Source organism: Eleutherodactylus coqui, chromosome 2 (genome assembly GCF_035609145.1).
Source record: "Eleutherodactylus coqui strain aEleCoq1 chromosome 2, aEleCoq1.hap1, whole genome shotgun sequence".
Classification (NCBI taxonomy): domain Eukaryota; kingdom Metazoa; phylum Chordata; class Amphibia; order Anura; family Eleutherodactylidae; genus Eleutherodactylus; species Eleutherodactylus coqui.
Genome location: NC_089838.1, coordinates 135,006,584 through 135,030,566, shown reverse-complemented (window position 1 = coordinate 135,030,566; position 23,983 = coordinate 135,006,584). Strand labels below are relative to the sequence as shown.

The 23,983-nt window shown below is 43.5% G+C and overlaps 1 protein-coding gene across 4 annotated transcripts in view; it reads left to right on the top strand.

Annotated features, from left to right (window-relative positions):
- Positions 1-21,602, top strand: part of MDM1 (Mdm1 nuclear protein) — a 52,264-nt gene extending 30,662 nt beyond the window's left edge. For all 4 annotated transcript variants that reach the window (XM_066591608.1, XM_066591609.1, XM_066591606.1 and 1 more), the window contains exons 9-15: positions 2,990-3,165; positions 6,796-7,071; positions 12,030-12,175; positions 13,508-13,632; positions 16,482-16,704; positions 17,986-18,045; positions 20,730-21,602. In XM_066591608.1, the coding sequence (XP_066447705.1) occupies positions 2,990-3,165; positions 6,796-7,071; positions 12,030-12,175; positions 13,508-13,632; positions 16,482-16,704; positions 17,986-18,045; positions 20,730-20,839 (1,116 nt within the window). In that variant the 3' untranslated portion in view covers positions 20,840-21,602. The remainder of the gene's footprint in view (positions 1-2,989; positions 3,166-6,795; positions 7,072-12,029; positions 12,176-13,507; positions 13,633-16,481; positions 16,705-17,985; positions 18,046-20,729) is intronic.
- Positions 21,603-23,983: the final 2,381 nt, after the last annotated feature.

The following is a 23,983-nucleotide window of genomic DNA, read 5'->3' as shown; positions in this document are numbered from 1 at the left end:
TTAATGTGATGCTTGACATGCTGGACTTTTTGTATTAAGGGATCAACTTTTAAAGAGGTTAGCTCAAGAAAGACTAGTATCATATATCCATAAGATAGATGATAAAGGTCTAATTGAGCAATGGACCTCTGTTCTTGAGAACAGTGGAGGTTTCACCACTGAGACCTTCACTGTTCTTGAGAACAGAGGTCCAATGCCCCCCCCCCCTCTTCTTCTCACGGCACGCTTGCTGCACCCTCCTTAGTGAGAAGGAGATTGAATGGAGCAGCTATTGCGCATGTGAGATGGCGCTCCATTTATCTTTAGTGTGGCTGACGGAGATAGTTGAGTTCTTGTAATTGGCTATTTTTGTCCCATTGAAGTGAACCAAACGGCACTGCGCATGCGAGACTGCTGCTCCATCGCAATTTGATGTCACTGCGGATGGGTGCTGTGACCCGACAGTGACAAAGATGGACCCACCGTTCAGACCAGTCTAACTGGCTATAACCTCTTTAACAGAAACCTATAGTTAACCTAAACATAACTACCAGTTTCCACTTACCAGCATGGCTTGATAATATACCAAAATGCCAATTCATGCGATTGAGGAGAAATTGTGCCAAATTGAAGTGTTTTTATGGGTGTAGGCCCTCCAGAAAATAGCTTTGGGGTGTCCTATTTAGAAAAAAAAACTATGGAGAAAATGTCTAAACTCCCCAGAGAAACTCTTGCAAGAAAATATAATAATCAACAACAAAGGGGAAGACTGTAAAATAATTAACCCTTTCCAATCCACTGTCTGACCTCTGAAGACATTATGATTTAAGGCTGTACAGCTCCGATGTTGGAAGACGTCCGTCGGTGTGCTCTTACTGTATATTTCCAGCCCCTCTGTAGTCGGAGCCTATCCAACGTGTCACCTCATGCAGTACTGGCTTTAGCCAGCATATAGCGCCGTTGTATAACGGCAGAAAAAGAGTAAGCCCCCTAGGAAAACCAGGATACAAATTGGATTGGAAAGGATTAAACTATGTCTGCACAATATAATGAAGATGGAGAGATCTTAAATCGGATAATTCAAAAAACATTAGGACATTTTGTTGCCAGATAAAATTATTGGGGGACTGCTTCAAAAACATTTTTTTTTTTTATATGTAGAAAAGTAAAACGTCTTGGCAATCTGGTGGCCCCCACTGCATATCACTCAAATAAAATTGAACCAAATAAGTCATTTTTTACACCCTCCTGGTTTATACCCCAGTAAGAAGTACCAAGCATACCGGAAAATGAGAATGCCAATGAGCATAATAAAATCAGTGGATAGTTCTGATGGAAGCACAATATATCATATACACTGCCATACAAAGGGCATTATATATTAAAAGCCCATACAAAAACTGTATGTGGATCGCATACAGTGCCAATGTACAAGAGACTAATTAAACAGCCATTATCACATCATTACAAAAAGAAACATAATGGGCCATGTAGTGGTTCAAGCATACTGTATGCAATATTGAAAAGGTTGAAGCTGATTGGCGTGGTGGGGATTTTATTAACCCTTTTCCAATCTAGTGTCGGACCTCGGCGAGATCCGACACGTGTTTCTAACAGTATGCAGAAATTTATATACTAGATTTAAAATAAAGGAATAATGGCTGTGGAAATGCATTGAAACAAAAATGAAATATTGGCTGCAACCTTAATGCCAAAACTGTCTGTCATAAGGGGATTTTCTGACTTTTAACACTTTTCAATCCAATTTTGGATTCGGGGTTTCCTAAAAGGCTTTCTCTTTTTGCTGTTCTACAACTGTGCCATCTGCTGGCTAGTGCCAGTGTGTGTGCGCCAGAGAGGCTCCAAAAGCGGAGTGGCTGGCAATAAACAGTAAGAATACCCTGTCGGACGTCTTCTGACGTTGAAGCTGTGCAAGCTTCAATCAGAATGTACGAAGACGTCAGACAGTGGATTGGAAAGGGTTAAATATTGATAATATGACCTTAGGATATGTCATCAATATCTGATCAATGAGTTTCAACACCCGGCGTCTCCGGCAGTAAGCTGTTCGAAGAGGCCACTACAGCGCTGCAGCCTGTTCTTCAGTCTGTGATGACGACGCTGTGTCTGTTATACAATGAAGAGGCTGCTGTGCTCGTCCTAGTGCCTTTGGCCCTTTTAAACAGCTGAACGTTGGAGGTGTCATGATAGATCATCAATAGAGATGAGCGAGCGTACTCGCTAAGGCAAACTACTCGAGCAAGTAGATTCGGGTGCCCGCGGGGAGGAACGGGGGGTAGATCTCTCACTCCCCCCTCCCCCGCTTCCCCCTGCTCACTCCCGCAACTCACCGCTCTCCCCCGCCGGCACCCGAATCTTTTGAGACGAGCGGGCAGGCACTCACATAAGGCACTACTCGCTCGCGTAGTTTGCCTTAGCGAGTACACTCGCTCATCTCTAATCATCAATATTCATATAATCTCTACACTGCAGCTGCCGATAGAATTTGCTTTCTGCTCTGCTTGTCAGGTAATGAGCAGAACCACTGCAGTAACATGGCAGCTAGGAAGACTCCTCATTTTTAGCTTGTTAGAATTGTAGAGCTTGTTGGAAAGCTGGAAGTAGCTGAAATGTCAGCTGCAAGATGGGGGAGGAGACTGATTTACCATAGAACCCCCCCCCCCCCTTCCCCGCACACACATCCTCCCAGCAGCAAAGATTAACAGCAAAAGCAAGGGGAGGACATGGAAGCAAAAAAATGTCATACAGAAACACTGTAAAAGACCCTAAAATGGCTATTAACAACCTGTTAAGACTTTTGGTATAAAAAGATTCAAGGGATGATCCTTTTAAATATATACACATTGCTCCGAAGTCTGTTTGCAAACAGCATTTGTTTCTGCTGTGTATAAATATTGATAGTATAAGGTGTTAAATGACTTGCTTTACAAATATCCTGAATTAGTATTTGTGATAGAAGATGATTACCCATAATTTTCACTGTATTCAGGTAAAAGAGCTGCGAGAGAAAGCGGAATACTACAGACATCGTACCGAGGGAACTCATTTCTCCCGTTATCATCTCAATCAGATAATCTCCAATAGCAACAGACTGTGGGATGTGAGTACAGTCTCCAGCAGTGAGGAGGATCTGAGCAGGAATATTAAAGCTCTAGATCTGGCCGGGTAAGTTTTAGATTACATCTCCCCATTACATTACATCTATGAAAAAAGTAAGCATCTGCAACCGTTATCATAACCCCCCCGCCCCCGCTTCCCCGATCATTACCACATCAGGGCTTGGGGGACTTTGTGACAACTGGCTCTCCATTATATGGCAAGAGTAAGAGTCAGCACCAGGACAAAAACCCCACCGTGCAAGTGGTCATAGGGCGTTTAATCCCAAAGACCAAACCTGTGGAGAGATCACAGATTCACGACCGAGGTCTTCAAAATGATATTCTGGCTTTAGTCAAATAAATCCAGACATATAATCGTGCAACATTTTGGTAAGAGAAGTTGCCTTTTACAAGCATATTTGAAAAAGGAAACTTATAGCACTGAAATCTCACACTTGTGTATATCTGGATTTATTTGAATATAGCCGCAGCATAATTTTGAAGACTTCTCCCTTGATGCTGTGATCTTTTGTACATGTTTTGGCTCTCAATTATACAGTTGAAGTATCTAGTGGTGCAGAATCTTGTGTGACAGGATGGTAGGAGTTGTAGTTGATGGGAGGTATATTTCTGCCACACTCCTGTCAGTCTGTGAGGCAGCAGGTAGCAGACTGCCCTATTAGCTAACTAATTAGTTGCTCCAGTGGATGGATGTAAAAGGGCAGAGGGAATGTGTAGTGCCTGTCTGCGGGAGAAGCCTATACGCTAAACTGTAGGAGTTGCTGCAGTGTCTTGTAGGGTGACCCCAGACACAAGGCACACGTTGAGGAGCTGGGAGGGTAGAATGGTCACTTGTCACAGTGGCACTTACCAGGCTCCCTCCAGGAGTGGTCATCTAAAACTTACACAGCCAGAGCAGCGCTGGGCCTCTTCCGGACACCCCTAGGATAGGGATGCCCAATAAACTGGGGGACAGGGATAGCAGATGTCACGGGTGATGCCTCCGTTACCCACCAGTATGACCCTCGGCAGTAAATAATAATGGAGCCGCAGACAAAAGTAACATACCTCAGGTCCCTGGGAACGGTCAGGGCCTGGCAAAACTTTACGTAACAAAAGTTCCAGATCATGGTACAATTTACACAATATTGGCAGTGCAGGTAAAGAAGCAGACTTGAGAGTACCTCCATCCAGTGATCCCAGACTTCAAGCCGGACGGATGTGAAAACAAACAGGTGTACCTCTACGCGGTGATCCCCTAGATCAAGACGGCTGCGTAGGAAAAATAATCACGGAGTACCTCTGCACTAGGCCTGGCCTTATGCACCTTCTCTTAGGCTCTCTCTCTTCTCTCAAGGGAATCATTCTGACATGGTTGCTATCACACAGGTAGTCAGGAACCGCTCTTTCGCCTCCATTCTTCACCACATCGGAGTTGAAGGTACACCCATGTGGCTGGCACTCTCAGGAACCCAGAAGATGAAAACACTTTACTGCGCCTCATGCCAACATAAAATAAACAGCATTTTTGAATTTGGAAGACCCGTGTTCAGACTGCTTGCATTAAAACAGGCACCAGAATTTTTAGGTTTGCTTGAGTGATCCATAGGGATCCCAACCAAACAGCTTATAACTAGAGATGAGCGAGCGTACTCGTCCGAGCTTGATACTCGTTCGAGTGTTAGGGTGTTCGAGATGCTCGTTACTCGAGACGAGTACCACGCAGTGTTCGAGTCACTTTCATTTTCTTCCCTGAGAAATTTGCGTGCTTTTCTGGACAATAGAAAGACAGGGAAGGCATTACAACTTCCTCCTGTGATGTTCCAGCCCTATACCACCCCCCTGCAGTGAGTGGCTGGCGAGATCAGTTGTCACCCGAGTATTAAAATCTGCCCGCCCGCGGCTCGCCATAGATGCATTCTGACAGAGATCAGGGACAGTGCTGCTGATGCCGGAGCTGCTATAGGGAGAGCGTTAGGAGTTATTTTAGGCTTCAAGAACCCCAACGGTCCTTCTTAGGCCATAGTCAGAAATCGCAGATCGCACCTATCTGCGATCTGCGATTCCTGTTCTCTTCTCTATATGCGCTCAATGGGGCCGGCGGCAGCAGCGCCGACCCCACTGAGAACATATAGAAGACAAATCATTCTTCTCTGCCACAGCTGTAACAGCTGTGGCAGAGAAGAACAATGTTTGCCCATTGAATTCAATGGAGCCGGCAATACAGCAGGTTCCACTGAAAGCAATGGGCTAACGGCGTGCGCGGGATGAATTGTCGGGAAGGGCTTAAATATAGAAGCCCTTCCCTGCAATTCATCCAGAAATGTGTAAAAATAAAAAAAATATATATACTTACCTTGTCCCGGCAGACGGAGTTCAGCGCGGCCTACAGTGGGTGTGAAGGGGGTGTGAGTCAGACCTGCCCCCTGATTGGCTCAGCACACCCCCTTCACACCCACTGCCGGCCGCGCTGAACTCCGTCTGCCGGGACAAGGTAAGTATATATATTTTTTTTATTTTTACACATTTCTGGATGAATTGCAGGGAAGGGCTTCTATATTTAAGCCCTTCCCGACAATTCATCCCGCGCACGCCGGCAGCCCATTGCTTTCAGTGGAACCGGCTATAAGCATGTAACCCAGGAGAAGTGGCAGCGGAGTGTCATGCAGGCAGGGATTGTGCTTTGTTGGAGGTAGTGTGGTGCTTAGCTAAGGTATGCATTGCTAATGAGGGTTTTTCAGAAGTAAAAATTGTTGGGTGGGGGGTCCACTCTTGCCGCTATTATGGCTTAATAGTGGGACCTGGGAACTTGAGATGCAGTACAACATGTAGCCCCTCGCCTGCCCTATCCGTTGCTGTGTCGTTCCCATCACTTTCTTGAATTGCCCAGATTTTCACAAATGATAACCTTAGCGAGCATCGGCGATATACAAAAATGCTCGGGTCGCCCATTGACTTCAATGGGGTTTGTTACTCGAAACGAACCCTCAAGCATCGCGATAATTTCGTCCCGAGTAACGAGCACCCGAGCATTTTGGTGCTCGCTCATCTCTACTTATAACACCTCCAGCAGATAAGTGATAACACTTTCCTCTGCTATATCCCTTAAAAGGGTTGTCCCGCACCGAAACGGGTTTGTTTTTTTTTTCAATAGCCCCCCGTTCGGCGCGAGACAAACCCGATGCAGGCATAAAAAAAACAAACCGTCCAGTACTTACCCGAATCCCCGCGCTCCGGCGACTTCTGACTTACCTTGTGAAGATGGCCGCCGGGATCTTCACCCTCGGTGGACCGCAGGTCTTCTGTGCGGTCCATTGCCGATTCCAGCCTCCTGATTGGCTGGAATCGGCACGTGACGGGGCGGAGCTACGAGGAGCCGAGCGGCCCCATTCAGAAAAGAAGACCGGACTGCGCAAGCGCGTCTAATCCAGCGATTAGACGCTGAAAATTAGACGGCACCATGGAGACGAGGACGCTAGCAACGGAACAGGTAAGTGAATAACTTCTGTTTGGCTCATATTTAATGCACAATGTACATTACAAAGTGCATTAATATGGCCATACAGAAGTGTATACCCCCACTTTGTTTCGCGGGACAACCCCTTTAAGGATCTGTTAAATATGTTGGCTCTATATAAACATATAATTATCGTCATACATTCTAATAGTGCTTTATTTGTGTGTTCTGGTTGTATAGATTGCAAACCTCTTCAAATAAAGGAAAGTTACAACAGTCACCAGAAATCATGAACATGCCATCTAGTACTGGTAATCTAGGCGTTTCAGATGCTGCCACGCTACCAGTTAGAAGGAAATTAGTTTGGGATGAATGTGATGATGCCGAACCACCAGAAAATATAGAACCTTTGCAGATGGAGAATGAACCTGATGAGATGGAAGAGAGAGACGATGAAGAAGAGAACACAATAGAACAGCACTTAGAAAACAACAATGGAGCAGCAAAAGCACAGAAGTGAGTGTTCTTTTTCTTTTAATTAGTAATGTTACCAAAGTATATTTGTAAGGTTTTCATGTATGTTGTATGATCTTGATCGGAGATAGCTTTTGCACTGTTGTAGACATTATTAGTCATAGGCCCAATGTCCACAGGCGGATTTGATTTGCGGAACCTGCACGGGACACCCATGTGGGAGATCCGCAAATCAAGCCGTCCATAGGGAAGCATTAGCGTCTGCAAATTAATTTAAGCATACGGATGTGTTTTGCAGACCCTTTGGTCAGGAAAACAAATCGCAACATGCTCCATTTTTCTGCGGATCCCGCAGGGACGGCTTCCATTGCAGTCAATGGAAGCCATCCGATCCACAGCACACTTGCAGCTGACACTGCGTCCGTGCCGCGGATCCCGCAGAAAGCAGGAGTTTAAAAAAGAAACAAAACTGTACTGCGCGTGTCTGACAGTGAGCCATGAGGACCATGTGCAGTACAGCAAATTTGGAAGTGGAGGGATCTGTGCGAACGCTGCTGCTGGGGAAAACGGGTAAATAGGATTCACTGGCTGCGGGCGGCGCGGGATTCCCTCTCACAACATCTGACCCACCCGTGGATATTGGGCCTAGCTGTTTAGTCTGGGCATTCTCAGTGATTACATTCAGTGGAACTGTTTGAAGAGATCTATGAAACGTATGACTTAGATGTAATGCTTCTGCCCTTTTTCCCATTAAGAAAAAGGGGAATAAAACATACAATTGTATTGAAAATCATAATCAATACAGTTTAGGGTTGTGGGATACAAAAGTATACTGTACCAGCCAAATGCATGCCAAATAGACAATCCTTTTGGCATTTGTTTGGCTATTGAAATCTGTGGGCACACTAGGTGCATAAGGAATAGTAGAGGAGCGAAGGAGGCCAGTGCTTGCACACTTGTTTCATCAATGTCTGAGGACCGAGATATCAGGAGCGCATGCGCACCAGCTTTTGGCCTGGCCACCACCTACCGTTGTGCTCTGCTATTTCTTTCCATAGAAGAAGTGGTCTGTTTTCCTGGCAATAAGCAGTTGTATGGCAAAAACAATTGTATGGTTTTTTCCCCCCTTTTTCTTAATGGGAAAAATGGCAGAAGCTTTACATCTAAGTCAGAGGAATTAAATTTTGTAATATCTAGCACATGAGCCCCGGTCCCCACCACTCCAATCCTGGAAGGTGCTGCGGCAGTTGTGTACCATTCATTGTGCACTTCACCACTAAGCCAATCACAGGCTTCAGTGGTAATGTACCATTTATGGCAAAATAACTGCTTCCGCCTGTGATTCGTGGCGCGATTCCATAAACAGCGAATGGCATATGACCACTGCAGCTTCATTCGGGAATGGAGCAGCAGGAACCATGACACCTGCGTCGGTGTGTTGGGCACTTTAAGGAGGGGGGTGACTATTTCTTTATTTTACACCAGTCCCTGCCCCTAAAATCTTTTTCAGTGGCCTAGTAAGAATTCTGCAGTTTCATTATTAAACAATTTCACCATTCGCTATATTTCACTACAGTTCTGTGCATTTTCTAAAATCTCTCGCATGGTTTAATGATACCCGCCTGTTACTGAAGTGAAGTAATTGATCTTTCCTTTACTCGGACAAAGCTACATAAAACCAAAAGGCCTTCTGCATTGTTCTCAAAATTTCCATCACTCACCTTAGTTGTAACCTTTACTTTGCCAGTATCAGTGTTACTATTCTCACAGTGGTCTTGGAGGAGAGGTGACTCAGCAGGAAGTTATGATCTGAACGTTCATGGTAATACGTAGCGGAACAGCGCTGCTAGCCACAAACGCTGCTCTGGTGTCACGAGGAATCTGGAGTTTTTTTCTGAGTTCCAGGTTTCCTTGGTTGTCAAAAAGCAGTGAGCTCAGTATTCTCCATGATACGTAGAGGAACCGCTCAATGACACAAACCTCCACTGTTATGTCATGCAGATCAGTTGAGTTTTTTATTTCCAGGACTCTACATGCTAGGAATGCCGTGAAGATGAAGTTTCTTACTTAATTCTTTCTCTAACTCTTTGCCTATAAAGCAGTAGTAAGAAAAAAGTGAAGGACTTTGCAGGTTCCTTCCGATCACATTCTGTTGCACAGAAAACATAAATGTGGCTACGTTCTCCGTAACAACTGACCTAACTTTGTAGATTTTCGAAACTTTTTTTCATTGTCATTTGAAAGTTATTCTTATTTAACACTGTCTTAGGCCGGTCTCGCACGGACGGGTCGGATTCCAGATACGACAGAGGAATCCGGCCCTGTTCCCGGCCGACGTCCCTGCGTGCCTTTTAAATATCTGCATTGCGGATTGTCACAGCAAATCGCTGTCGGACATGCACAGTGCAGATTGTTTTTTAAATCTTTCTTTTTCCCGTGCCTTCACCAAGCGATGGCGTGGGTACCCGCAAACTATACGCAATGTCAATTGTGGATAGGCCGTGGGTCGGATGGCTTCCACTGACTTCAACGGAAGCTGTCTATGCGGAATCCACACTAAAATCGAACATGCTGCGATTATATTTCTGTGAGCGGAAATCGCTATTGCTGTCCACTTATGGGAGCGGACATGCGAATGTTCTGTTGTTTGAATGTGTGCGGAATACCGCGGATTGTCCGTGCGGGTGACTATCACAGAATTTGCAGTTCAAACCTAGTCGTGTGAGACCAGCCTTACATGGCACTACAAATTGTACACAGATGACTAGAGATGAGCGAGCACGCTCGGATAAGTCAGTTACTCGAGCGAGCATGGCTCTTCTCGAGTAACTGCATTCTCTCACCACCGCCTCCCCCGAGCCCGCTCAGACAAGAATGTAGTTACTCAAGAAGAGCGATGCACGCTCCAATAACTGACTTATCAGAGCATGCTCGCTCATCTCTACAGATGACATACAACTAACTCATAAAGGTAATGCAACAAAATTAAAAGGAAAAAACTGTGCTCATGTGAGGAACAACCGCTTCCCCTTCCCCCCGAAAAAAAAAATGGATGCGTTACATTTATTCCTGTATTTATATTCGCTTTCAAAGCCTATTTGAAAACTTGCATAGTTTTATATATTTCGTTTTAATTTTGAGCAATAGGAGGTCATTGGTTGCAAAAATGCACAAATTCTTTCTTGGTACAGTACTGTGCAAAAGTTTTAGGCAGGTGTGGAAAATGCTGCAAAGTAAGAATCCTTTCAAAACTAGAAATGTTAATAGTATTTTTGTTAATTAACAAAATGCAAAGTGAATGACCAAAGGAAAAATTTAAATCAAATTAATATTTGGTGTGACCACTCTTCACAACAGCATATATTCTTCTAGGTACACTTGCACACAGTTTTTGAAGGTACTCAGCAGGGAGATTGTTCCAAACATCTTGGAGAACTAACCGCAGATCTTCTGTGGATGTAGGCTTGCTCAGATTCTTCTGTCTCTTCATGTGACCTCAGACAGACTCGATGATGTTGAGATCAGGGCTCTGTGGGGGCCATATCATCACTTCCAGGACTCCTTGTTCTTCTTTACACTGGATAGCTCTTAATGACATTGGCTGTATGTTTAAGGTTGTTGTCCTGCTGCAGAATAAATATGGAGTCAATCAGACTCCTATCTTCTCATTTTTTCCACACCTGCCTAAATCTTTCGCACAGCACTGAACGTTTTGGTTATTCTCCTTACAGTCACCTCATTTAGCCTATGAAAATGACAGGCCGTCTGGCATCCTTATGGTTATTATCCAAGGACAAAAAACATTTTCAAAGTTTGGTTAAGGCCTCATGTCCACGGGCACGCATGGTTTCCAAGTGTGGAATTCCGCAGCGGTTTCCAGCCATACCCGCAGCCGTGCCCGCAGCCATGGGGCCTAAAGAGACATTTTCTTACCTGTTCAGAAGTGGTGCAGGTCTTCTCCATCGCTGCCGGATCTTCTTTCTTATGCACGGCTGATGCGTCTAGGCGTACCGTGCACCATGTTCTCTCTTTTTTTTAAATTTTTTTAATCTCCTGCGTCCCCACTGATTTGCAGCACAGACGCAGCCGACTTCAATGGAAGCCATCCGTGCGGGAATCTGCAGAAAATGGAGCATGTTTTGGGGTTTTTTTTCCGCGTAAAAGGACATCTGCAGGTATTTAATTACCTGCGGCTGTCCAATGATTCCCTATGGGCAAATTGATCTGCGGATTGCACACACGGGAGACTCGTGCAGATTTGCTAAATGAATTATGCCCGTGGACATGAGGCCTAAAAATTCCAGTATATAGATGTTTCACTATATCCTCAACTGCATTTAAAGCATACACCTTTACATATATAATTTGTTGTCATTTGAACAATATTAAGCTGCCACAATGATAACGTGCCAGTGTAAAAACACAAAGGAAGTGGGGGGGGGGGGGGGGGTTGCATGTGTCCCTATTGTATTGTACTGGTGCTACTATCATATTTATGTAAGAAATTGTTTCTAATCATTCTTGTAATCATTCTTCGCTTGGTTAAAATGTGATTGTGCACCCTTGTGTGTAGATGTCATGGCTATATATGTAGATAAGAAAGATGGAACAATACCTCTGCAGCGCCACCTATTGGATGGCAGCTTTCCTTCAAATCAATGCTTGACCCTTTACACAAGTCTTTAGAACAATGATTGGGAATTAAATACCAAGCCAGAACTCGTATACAGACAGCTGGGTCTGACATTGATTTGAAGGAATGCTGCCATCCAGTAGGTGGCGCTGCAGAGGTATTGTTCTATCTTCCTTATTTGCACCATGTAACAGCTGTCCTGTTTATATGATGGATATCTACACAAGCAAATATGGACACAGTATTTACTGTACATAAGTATTCATTGACATTTTCTTTGTATAATACTAACCCCTCATGGACAGAAAGATACTACTTTACTTCAGTATTTATTTCAACAATTTTCCTTGTCTGTATATTCATATAGAACAACTGATGCGCTATATACTCCTCCCGAGAAACAGGCTGACCGTTCTTCAGTGTCTGTGGTGGAGGGAAGACTTCCTACTCCAAAACTAAAAACTTATGGGCTAACACATCGGACTCATCATGACAGAACGACTCCAACTACAGGTAAACTTACACGGTACACACAGGAATATGATCCAGTGCTACTAGACCTTGTACCTGTTCAGCCCTCACAAATGTACTGTAGGTGGTGGAGAACAACCATTTCAGTCATAGACTCTGCAGTTTGGGCAAGACCTGATCGAAGGCCTGGTGTGCCGTACAATTTTTCTTTTTTTTAAACAATAGATTTTTATTCGCATTTCTAAAAGATACAAAGCAAATTCCTGCGTGAGTGCATCAATTAACATCCATCAATACACATTGTATGCATCCTAACAACGTTTGGGAGAATGAGGGGGGATAAAGGAAGGGGAGGGAAAATTGGGGGGGGGGGGGCTAGAGGGCAATTGATTTTCTTTATAGCTATGCATTGATATGACTTGGGCTTTGTTCATAGGCCCGGATTGAGGCTTCTGGCTCAGATCCTTCCCAAAACCCTGGATGGAATAGCGCAGTAGTTCATGACAATGAGTTCCCTAAACACCCTCTCCTTCATTCTTTAATTACTGGGACCACAGTAGCTGTTCACTGATTTAACCACTGCTTTGTCAGCTATATTTGATATTCGTGTCAGAGAAAAGTACATGATTCCTTTACAAAAGTGGACACACATTGCTCTGTTTCATTTTAATGGACATTGATTATACACATGCTTTCACTGACAAAGCGCCAGACCACCATTTTATGGCATGTCCTACTGAAATGTTGTTAAACATAATTAGCATGTGTATGAATTGGATCAATGGGGGCCATACTATGTTTTTGTCAAAGAATGTCTCTGTAATCAGCCTGATAATGGCTGCTGATTAAGGCACTTTTACATGCAAAGATAATCTTTCAAATTACTGAAAGATTGAAACATTTTGCGATGTATTTTCATAAAGTGTTAATGGCCATTAACACTTTATCATCTTCATTTGCATGTAAAAGGACCTCCAGGAGTTGTTTGCAGATCCCAGTGTGTGTTTAAAAACACGCCCAGCTGTGTAAACAGCTGCTGGCACATTCCATTGTTCTCCTCCCAGCTGCCAGCAGATTGCATTATTCTCCTTGTAGCTAGTATAAACATGCTGCGGGGAGAACATCCTGCAGTCTTTTGAAAGATAGCTGAAATACATTCAAATGGAATATATTTGCTCAGCCTTTCAGCGGCTGAACGATGGATTTTAAGTGAACTAAAATCCATTGTTTAAACGAAAAGTGCACAATGCCCGCATATACATGTAATGATTATCACTCGTTTTTGTGGGAGCTGTCTGCTTATGGATACTTTATTACTGTATTACCCCGCGCTTCATTTCTGAAAAAGTACATTTTATTTTGTTTGTTTTTAAGGTGGTGCACTTTTAGTATCCCCAAGTAAATCTCATGACAATTCAGGTCTTAAGCATAAAAAATCCCCTGAAAAGGGCTATTCTCCAAACAAAATTGTCTCCAACAGTTTATATGAAAGAAAAAAGGTAAGGCAATTTTTTTTAATGAAATGGAGTATTTAGCGAATTTATAACATTTTTAAAGGGAACCTGTCACGTCCCCATAGCAACATAAAATACATTATGGTACGGTTATTTATTATACTCGCCTGCTCCCGCAATCCATCGCCATCACCAGGTAAAGAGCGCGTGGCACAGGAATATCTGACTTTGCACAGAGTTCCCTGTTTGTGTTCTCCCATAGACTTGTATGGGAGAGTGTGCGCACAGGACTCTGAAAGGCGTCAGATATTCCTGCGCTGCCCGCTCTTTACCTGGTGATGGCGATGGATTGTAGGAGCGGGTGAGTATAAGAAATAACCGTACCATAATTTAGTTTATGTTGCTGTGGGGATGTGGCGGGTTCTTTCCTCTGACGCACACTGAGAGGTGGCAGTATTTTAACAGCAGTGGAAACATGTTGCTGTATAAAGTTCTGAATATGGTGCAGAGATTTGAGTCATTTTCTCTGGTATTGTTGTCATCTTGCAATTATGTAATGTTTCTTTAACATAATCCACATATGTTCCAATTGACTTTCTAGTTGAAGTGTATGAAAGACTCTTGCGAACCGAAGAAACATACAACTAATGGGTTTATCATGTGTGCTTCTTACTGTGATCCACAGTGATTGTCGGGCTCCTTACACACCTCGTGTGATTTTATAAATCCTTTTAAAAAAAAAGTCAGCTAAAAACGTCTAGTAGCAGGGGCATTTTTTGGTTGCCGAGACTAATAGCCATATTTTAAAGATGGTTGCTAACAGTGTTCGTAAACTTGATGCCATGCATGTTTGGCCCATGCAGGCTGCAATTGTTACACTTTTTGAGGCCTAATAGCCATGACGAGTGCTTTGAGTCACTCGATCAGTGACTGGTTAATCGCCATAGACTGCTGTCAAATTGAAACACCACCTCCTTCACTCCCAAAATCTTATGAGCCCCCACAACAACCTATGAGCTATGAAGGGGGGCATAACTCGCAATATTCTAAGTGGTACTACAGGTGTTATCACAGGCCCGAAATGCATTTTGCACCCCTGCCAGGGCCTTTTTTCAAGCCTCATCAGCCATAATGCAGCCACAACTTGGACCTAGTGACCAGTCAACACCCCCTAGTGGTGATCAATCTGCAGATGATTTGCTACCCCATTTTTATACTGTTTTATAAAACGTAATCTTTTTATAATGTTTGCTATTGCATGAAAAGTTTTCTACGTTTTTCCATCCATGTTTTATGTGCTGTTTTAAAAATCTACGTTTTTTTTTTAGTAAAGTTCTTTGTCTTGCCAAAAAAGACAACTTTAATTTAGAATAGAATAACAACAAATTTTGTATGAAACAGCAGACATTGGTTTTTCCAAACATCTGTTGATCCTTCTTAGACACCTGTCACAGTGCAGCATATTACTCTAAATAAAAGGAATGAAAGGCACACACAGAGTTGGCTAATGCTTTTATTTTGGGGGGGAAAAATGGATAATGAGTAGAGTTGAGCGAACATACTCTGCCGAGCTTGATGCTCGTTCGAGTATTAGCGTAGTCGATGGCGCTCGTTACTCGAACGAGCATCACGCTAAGTTTGACCCCGCCACAGTTTTTGCCTCCTCCCTGCTGCGACGTGCCTGTTTTAGCCCCTCCCCACCACAGCGCGCGTCAATGGCAAATTTTTTGAGAGAGACCGAGACCATCTGCCACAGAACTGCTCCCTGAGGGAACAAAGTAGTCTGCGAAGATTTCCCTGATACAGAGACCAGATGATGCAAGCCTGCCATGTAGAGTTGGGTCAACTGCAGCATCGTGCGAGATAGTTGCAAGTTGATCCTCATCTGCATTCCAACCTGCATTGTCGGCACAGCAAAATATGTGCAGAACCATGTATACGGCACACACGTTCTCGAGTTCCATATGAAGTGTGCTCTGGAATACTCTCCACTTGCTGATGTCAATGAATTAAAAATGTGCCTCCTGGTGTCCAAGCCTCTACACTCACAGGGGCACAGAACGTGGGTGGTCAGGCCAAAGCCTTCATCCGCTACAATAAGGAATGGGGCAGGCAGATCTTAAAAGCTAGGAAGGATGCGTAGTTCTGGCAGGAACAGCTGGTCAAATAGAAGCTGCTGGCCCGTTTTGGAAGCCCTGTAAATTGCATTCTCTCTCTTCTCTCTGCTCCTATGGGTATGTGAAGGATCGCTGGTCAGATGAGTGGCTGCTTCTGAAGTTACTGTATCTTCTCTGATGTCAGAAGAGATGCTGAACAAGTGATAAGAGTGAGGTAGCGTTACTACAGAGAAGCAAGACTGAGTAGGTGTAACCACATGACACATTTACTGAGCAGGACTGGACACAGAAAGGCTGTTCAATAGAAACAGCAGGTGGCGCTATTCTAACATTAGTCCTGGAATATCTGAGGATATAAACATTTTTTAATATATGTACATACAAAAATTGTTTAGAATTATGAACTAGATTTAACTGTAAACTATAATTTTCATGGTACAACCCTTTCCAGAAGTCATCTTAAGTCGTCAATCGAAAGTAGGATTCTCTGTCCTCCTATTTCCATCACTTAGAAATTATAGCCAGGGAAACGGACTTCAAGTGTATTTCAAGTACAACTTGCAGCAATATGACAAAAGCATGAACGTACAATAGACTCAAGAAGATGCTGACTGCATTTCATCAGGTTTAGCTAACCATGACTGAATTGTGTATAATATACATGCTTGCACACGTTCTGCTGCTAAAGCACAGATCTCTCTACAGAATGTATGAAAATGCACAATGAGATGTATAGGAATATCTGTCATTAATTACTAACTTCATTACTACTTTAAGTTCCAGGATGAGGAGGAGGAGTCTGTAAAATGTCCCCGTGTTGCTGGTCTGAGGACTGTTGATCCATTGCCATTGAGAGAGGATCCGTGGCCAAGTCCAAGTATTTCCTGTAAACCGTCTCCCGAAGCTATATTATATCCAGTGGAAAAACCTTTTACGCTAAAGTGCAATCCATCATGTCGAATACATGGATCACTGCGAGATCCTGAGTTCCAGCATAATGGTAAGATTATGTTTGCAAACCATTTCACATCTTTGCCCAAAACAGATTAAAAAATTAGAATGCAAGTTTTTTGTCACTTTTCAAACTTTTTTTTAAATTCCATTTTATCTCTCTAGATTCCACTTTGATAGCATTTAATCATCCTGTAATTTCATACTTTCAGGAACTCTTTGTATTGAACTACAAACTTCATTTAACCACCCTGTCTGCTGGCATGTCTGCAGTGCAAACAGGAAATTAAGAGGCTGTGGAAACCAGTGATCACAATTCTTAATGGCATTGCATCAATAATGTAATAAAACATTTTTGCAATTGGCTTTTACTAAAAATTGATAAGTTTGGCTTCTGCGGTCTTCATGTATTCCAGTGCATAAAAAGTTGCAGAATGTTGTTCCCTATCCGTACCGGCAGATGGGCACCCTGACAGCTCGGTCCCCAGACCCTTCTATCTTCTGAACAAACATTTAAGCTGAATTCAAATTAAAGTTGATCAGCTGAACCGCATTCTACAGCTTGCTGTGTATTGGAATAAATGCCTACTTCACAAGCCAAACATTGTATACTACCATGGGAGGCTCGGGGCCGTCACTAAACCTCCAGCAGCCATGACAACTGTTTGGCACCCCATGATTGCATCGTGGTTGGGGGTGCAAACAAATGATGGCTGCAGTATTTGACTTTAAAAGGCTAGGATGTAAGTTATCCACGATCCTGGCGGGTATCAGCTATATAACACAGCCGACACCTGATGCTAGTGAAGTGGGTTCATCTTAGTCAACTCGATACAAGATTTGCAGATTTCCACCTTAGGGTGTATTCACATGGGCAATTTTACTATGCAAGTTATGTCCAATTCTAAGACGAACAGAATTAACATGGGAAAAGAATCCATTCACATGAATGAGCTCATTCACATGAGTGATTTATCTCTCGAACACCTAGTGCAAGTGTGAAAAATAGCAGCATATTCTATTCTTGGCCAGTTCTCAGACATGAATAGTACATGTTATGTGCGGTGTCCCACGCATCAGGCAGCCCATGGATAAAGTATCCGTGTTCTATCCGATGCAAGTTACGCCTGAGAATCTTGGACGCAACTCACTATCGGCCGAATGAATAGGGCCTTATATTTGTGGTGGATTTCACTAATACTAATTGATTCCCTAATATCTTCAGTATCTGGCTCTAAGGTGACCCTTCACTTAAATTTAAATCAAATTTCCATTTTCTATCAGCACTGGTTGTGCACTTTTAATGTAAAACTGTAATTCTTTTTTTCAGGAAACTTCAACAGTTTCTACTTGTACAATGCAGCAGCTGATGAGAACACTGGCATTGAAGGTACTGTGTCTGATAGAGCATGTACTTATACTCTTAAAAAGGGTATTACGGTTGTGACACGTTATACCCTATCCGTGGGATAACTAACTGATTATCGGAGGTCTGACTGCTCGGATCCCCACCGATCCCTAGAATGGGGGTCTTGTTGGTTCCCAAATGAACGGAGTAGAGTTTATGCAACTGCATTGTCGCTCTATGTCAATGAGAGAACCGGAAATTGCAGAGTTCCAAGTGCTCGGCAATCTGTATCCCTCTTATTGAAATGAATGCAGTTGTGGTGCAACAGGAATACCCCTTTATTGTGGCTGTACGCAATTTGATAAAAGTAAGTTGATGGTTGAACAACTGTTGAATGAATGATTGATGAACTTTTGTTACGCTGAGGCAGTCATACACGTTTGTCCATACTGTCTGTTGCAGTTATTCAAACTCGGCATGAACGTTGTTCATAAGTTGTTCGTATGAATCACAAATCTTAAATTAGGTGAAAAACTGAACAACTTGTAGAGAAAAAAAAATCACTAGAGCCGAACGCAGCCTTCCCCAACAACGTTGGATGGCATACCTCCTCATTTACCTAGCAACAGAAGTATGCACTAGTAACGCCTCGCTCACCCGAAGAAGATACCCGTTTCTTTTTAGTACCACATCGTAGTTCAATGAAACAGTTTTCATTTAGCCAGCAAAAAGACCTGCAGAATTATGATGCAGCTCTGGACTAGAATACAGGCTGTAACACAGAATCAGTCTAAGGGAGCCGATATACGTTGTCCTCATGTGCAGGGGGGGGAGGCTGGAAGAGCCCAGGAGCAGGAACTGAGCTCCCGCCCCCTCTCTGCCTCCTCTCCGCCCCTCTGCACTATTTGCAATGAGAGGAGGTGGAACGGGGGCGGGGCTAAGTTTCGGAAATTAGCCCCGCCCCCGTTCTGCCTCTCCCCATTGCAAATAGTGCAGAGGGGTGGAGAGGAGGCAGAGAGGGGGCGGGAGCTGAGTTTCTGCTCCTGGGCTCTTCTAGCCTCCCCCCCAGTGCACCCGAGGACAACGTATATCGGCTCGGCGTGAAAACCGAGCCGATATACGTTCGTGTGAATGCACCCTAAGGTATATTATGATGTATTATGCAATGGATTAAAAGTTACTCAGATTTGTATGCAGATTAAAAGACTTTGTCCAGTTGTAAACTAATGAGGGCTTCTTCCTAGAATAGACCATAAGTAGTAGATTGGTAGTGGTCCACGACCCAGGCCCCCCCACGCATATATTGTATTTGAGCTGCACTTCAGTAGCGGTGAGCTATTACAGCAACCTCATTGGCTGTTGGGTACACACCCCCTTTGGAAATGTGCACAAGTGCTAGTTCACGAGCCCCGTGGCCTGTGCACGAGTGCTACCTAACGAGCCCCGCAGCCCGTGACATAACCGCTAGCAGCCCCGTAGGAGGGTCGGCGGCACCCTGCAGTTACAGTTCTACTGTGTTGTCCGCTTTTCTCGCCCCCTGCAGGCTGGTATTCCCTCTTGTCAGATTAGCACCACACTCCCGGTCACTTAATGTCTGGTCTGACTACCGACTGTCTGCACCGATCCAGCCTTCTATAATAAGACACACGGATGTAGCGGCTCTGCCGATCAAGATATACTTCTTCCAGGCTTATTATTGAAGGGTGATCGGTGCGGACAGTCGGGGGTCACACCATGGCTGAGTACATTAAGTGACCGGGAGTTGCTGTGTTGATCTCACAACAGGGAACAGCAGCCTGCAAGGGGTTAATAATATCGGCCCACAGAGTACAAGTTGCCGACCCTCCTACGAGTCCTGCTAGCGCTTATTTGACGGGCCGCGGGGCTTTTGTGAGGTAGTACTCGTGCACGGGCCGCTGGTCTCCTGAACTAGCACTCGTGCACATCTCCAAAGGGGGGTGTGTACCCAACAACCAATGAGGTTGTTGGAATCGCTCACCGCTACTGAAATCCTGCTGAAATACAATTTATGCGACCCCCACTGATCAGCTGTTCAATGTGCTCATGCATGGAGCTGATTTCTGCAGGAAGCAGACAGCTCCATTCCACTAAACACAGACTTTTTTTTATGGGTGCAGCTCCATGGGGCCTCTGTATTCGGTCTGTGTGTCAGGTTTTTTTTCTCTGTATGTCATGCGTTTTTCATGTCTGCAAAAAAAAAAAAACACGACACAAGCCCACTTTGTTTTGACGGCACATAGATGGCATCCGTGAGCTGTCCTTTCTTTTTTTTTTTTTTATTCTTTCCCCATTGACTTGAATAGGTGAGATCAGAATAGTGCATGCAATGAGTTTTTTTCATGCAGTCCTTGTCCGACACACAGATAAAAGCAAATGCTAGTATGTTGGAGGCCTACATAGAACATGCCACAATTCTATTCATACAGAATCTGAAAGGAAAAAAACACTTCTGTATTCCTTCATATGGAACTGGAGGCCCCATGGACCTCAATGGCAGCCCAATTAGGGCTCCGTTCCAAAACAAGTTGGCTGTGTGCATTTCAATTAAGCGATAACCTATACACCAGGAGCAGCTACCTCCTAGCATTGAAAAAAGTTTTCATCCACACATTAGAGCTACTAGCCATGACGTGCCCTGTACTTGTAAACATTTTAATAGTCTTTAATACTGGACTCTAACAAAATGTCTTTTTTTTTCCCCTAAGATGACCGACTTTCACAAATATCTGCTAGGTCAGCAGCTTCAAGTTCTCTGGCGTCTCAAGTTTTAGAGCGTGCACAGAAAAGAAAAGAGAACTTCTGGGGATGGAAATGACAAAACAAGTCAGCTTTCGAATGTGTTTTTGCTAACAGCAGTCATGTGACAGATATAGATTGTGTTTCGTAATGTTTTCTGCACTTTTACATTTTGAGGGTTTTTTTTCTCAATATATATTTTTACATTTTTTCTATAGTCCTGAACTGAAATTCTCATTACAGAGTTGCTATAGTTCTCTCGGGGTTAACTTTTTACACTTTAATTTTTTAATGACATTTATGCATTAACTTTTAGGAGGCATTGTAATGGTGAAGCAGTCGTTTTCAGGCTGGAAAGATTTAACAGCATACTTCCTTAAAAAATATCCACATTGAAACCTCACATACAAATATCAAAGTTCTTTAGGCTTCCCTATAGTATAGACGCAGGACATGGTCATCTCATGTTGTGGATAAAGGGTCAGCCTTATCTTTATTGATTAGCATCTAAACAGGGAAAAGCCAAAACCTTGCCCCCACACATTCCTTGATTTATATAACCTTTCTTGTCAAGCTCTCTGAGGGCATGATTTGTGTGTGACTAATTGTATTTTTCAATGGTACTATTTAATGTACCATATACTGTACTGAAAAAAGTAAAAAATTCGAAGTAGAGTGACATGGAAAAAAATGCAATTGCACGATTTTTGGAGAGGGTCTTATTTTTATGGCGTACACTTTGCAGCAAAAATAACTATTCTTTGGCTTAGCGTAATTATGATGATTCCAAGTTTATATAATTTTTTGTACTTCTTTGAAAAATAAAATCTTAAAAAAAATTATTTCCTGTTGCCATCTTCTGACCATCATTCCATTTTATGTTTCTGTCGCTGCAGCTGTAAGAAGACTTGTATTTGCGGGAAAACATGTGGTTTCTATTGGTACCAGTTTGGGGTATATACAACTTTTTGATCACTTTTCATTCCATTTTTTTCTTGGAGACAAAGTGATCAAGAAAGCAGAGAAATGCGGTGTAATTTTAAGAAATCAGACTTTTACGGATGCAGCAATAACAAATGTTTATTTTCTTTTTTTATTATAAATATGGGAAGAAGATTGCAGTCTATTGTATTTTTGCAAGTATTCTATTAAGACTTATCACAGGCTCATCTTAATAGGTAGAAATACATGGCAATCCTGGGGGCCGTCACAAGAACCCATGCTGTGATGACACTCAACGGCAGCTGCAATCTTTTTGCTAGGAAGAGGGCATTTAGGACATTTAAATGCCACGATCATACTTCACAGCTGCATTTAAATGGTAACAGCCACAATTAGAGTTTTCCTCCAATCGCAGCTGCTGTGACCTTCTGTTGGCTGTCAAGACAGCTGCTGTCCATGGAGCGGACTTGCCTTCCAAGCTTGCGCCATACAATCCTCATACACATCTGCAGTACATCTATGGTGGATGTCGCCAAGGGGTTAAAGTAAAACATACTCCAAGGTATAGGGTGGCCAGACACAATTACAATGACTATTATAACAATTCAGGTCCAGTTTTCTACCCACAAGTGGAATCCCAGAAAATCCTGCTGTTGAGTTGTCTGACCAGATGTTTTGAACATATCACAGAAAACTTGTCCACTTAATTTTATACTGCCCTCCGGGTCACATGTATAATTTCTATACAGGGGAGCACCAATCGTGAAAGGGCCGGTGTCTAATATAGTGATCATTCAATGAATATACTCAGTGTATTCATTCATCATAATCCAAGTAAGACACTTTAAATTTGTGGAGACACCTTTTAAGATTTCTAAACAAGACCAGTTTAGAGAGACTTAAGGCCCATTTGGACCCAACGATTCTCGCTCTAAGCCATCTTTTGAGTGAGCATTGTTGGGTCTAACTGCACGGACATCGTGGAGTTTTCGTTAACGAGTCGTTCATCATTCTTTTTCAGCAAGCTGAAAGAGAACGATCGGCCTTATCAGTGCTGCGCCTGAGTTCTCAGCAGGACACCGCTGATACTATTGTTTCAGCTGGTATCCCGCTCAGAGAACACAGCTGTAGTATGAAGAAGACAGCAGTCCAGCTGTCTTCTGCATACCCTGCATAGAGCGCACAGTTGTATAGCAGCTGAGCACTCCGTGAACACAGCGAGAGTGTTTCCAGCTGCGCCGCAGTGATTTTTCGGAGAAGGGCTTTAAATGTAAGCCCTTCCCTGAAAATCATCTTTAGCTGGTGTAAAAAAATATATACTCACCTCTCCGCCGCTGCTGGGGCTCAGCCGCGTGTAGCCGGGTCTTCTCCCAGCACTACTCTGAACTTCTTTCATTAGGCGGGGTTTTTAAATCCCCGCCTGCTGAAAGTGCTGTATCTGATTGGCTGAGTGCTCAGCCGATCACAGGCAGTGCTCAGCCATTCAATGAATGACAGCTGAGCGCCATGTGTGATTGGTCACAGCGCTCAGCCAATCACAGGCAGCGCTCTGCCATTCATTCCCCTCATGTATAAGTACATGAGGGGACAACACATGGATCTCTCCCGCGATCTGTTTACACCCAGGACCATGATGGTAACAAGAGGACATCCGCTTCGATTAGAGGAAAGTAGGTTTCATCACCAACATAGAAGGGGATTCTTTACTGTAAGAGCAGTTAGACTGTGGAACTCTCTACCGGAGGAAGTGGTGATGGCAAAATCCATAGAGGAGTTTAAAAGGGGACTTGGTGTCTTTCTGGAGAAGAAGGATATTACAGGATATAAATATTAGGTGAAGTGTCAATCCGGGTATATAGGCAGGTAGGAACTATTAGGGGTTGATCCAGGGAACAGTCTGATTGCCATTAGGGAGTCGGGAAGGAATTTTTCCCCCAAAAGGGCTAATTGGCTTCTGGCCTTGGGGTTTTTTGCCTTCCTCTGGATCAACACAGTAGGATAGACAGGCTGGACTAGATGGACATTGTCTTCATTCGGCCTTACATACTATGTTACTATGTCTAAATTGGGCATTAGAGATTCTGTCGCCTACTTTTAGCCCTATAAACTAAGCTTATGGGTTGAAAGTAGGTGACCCGCTGAATCCGGAGATGGAATGGTTATACTTATCTTCCCCGTTGTTCTCACAGCATGAACGAAGTCCGCCCATTATACAATTAGAATGGTCAGTCTACTTAGCGCACTGAGTGGCGGCTTTCAGCGCTTACACTGGGCGAACAAC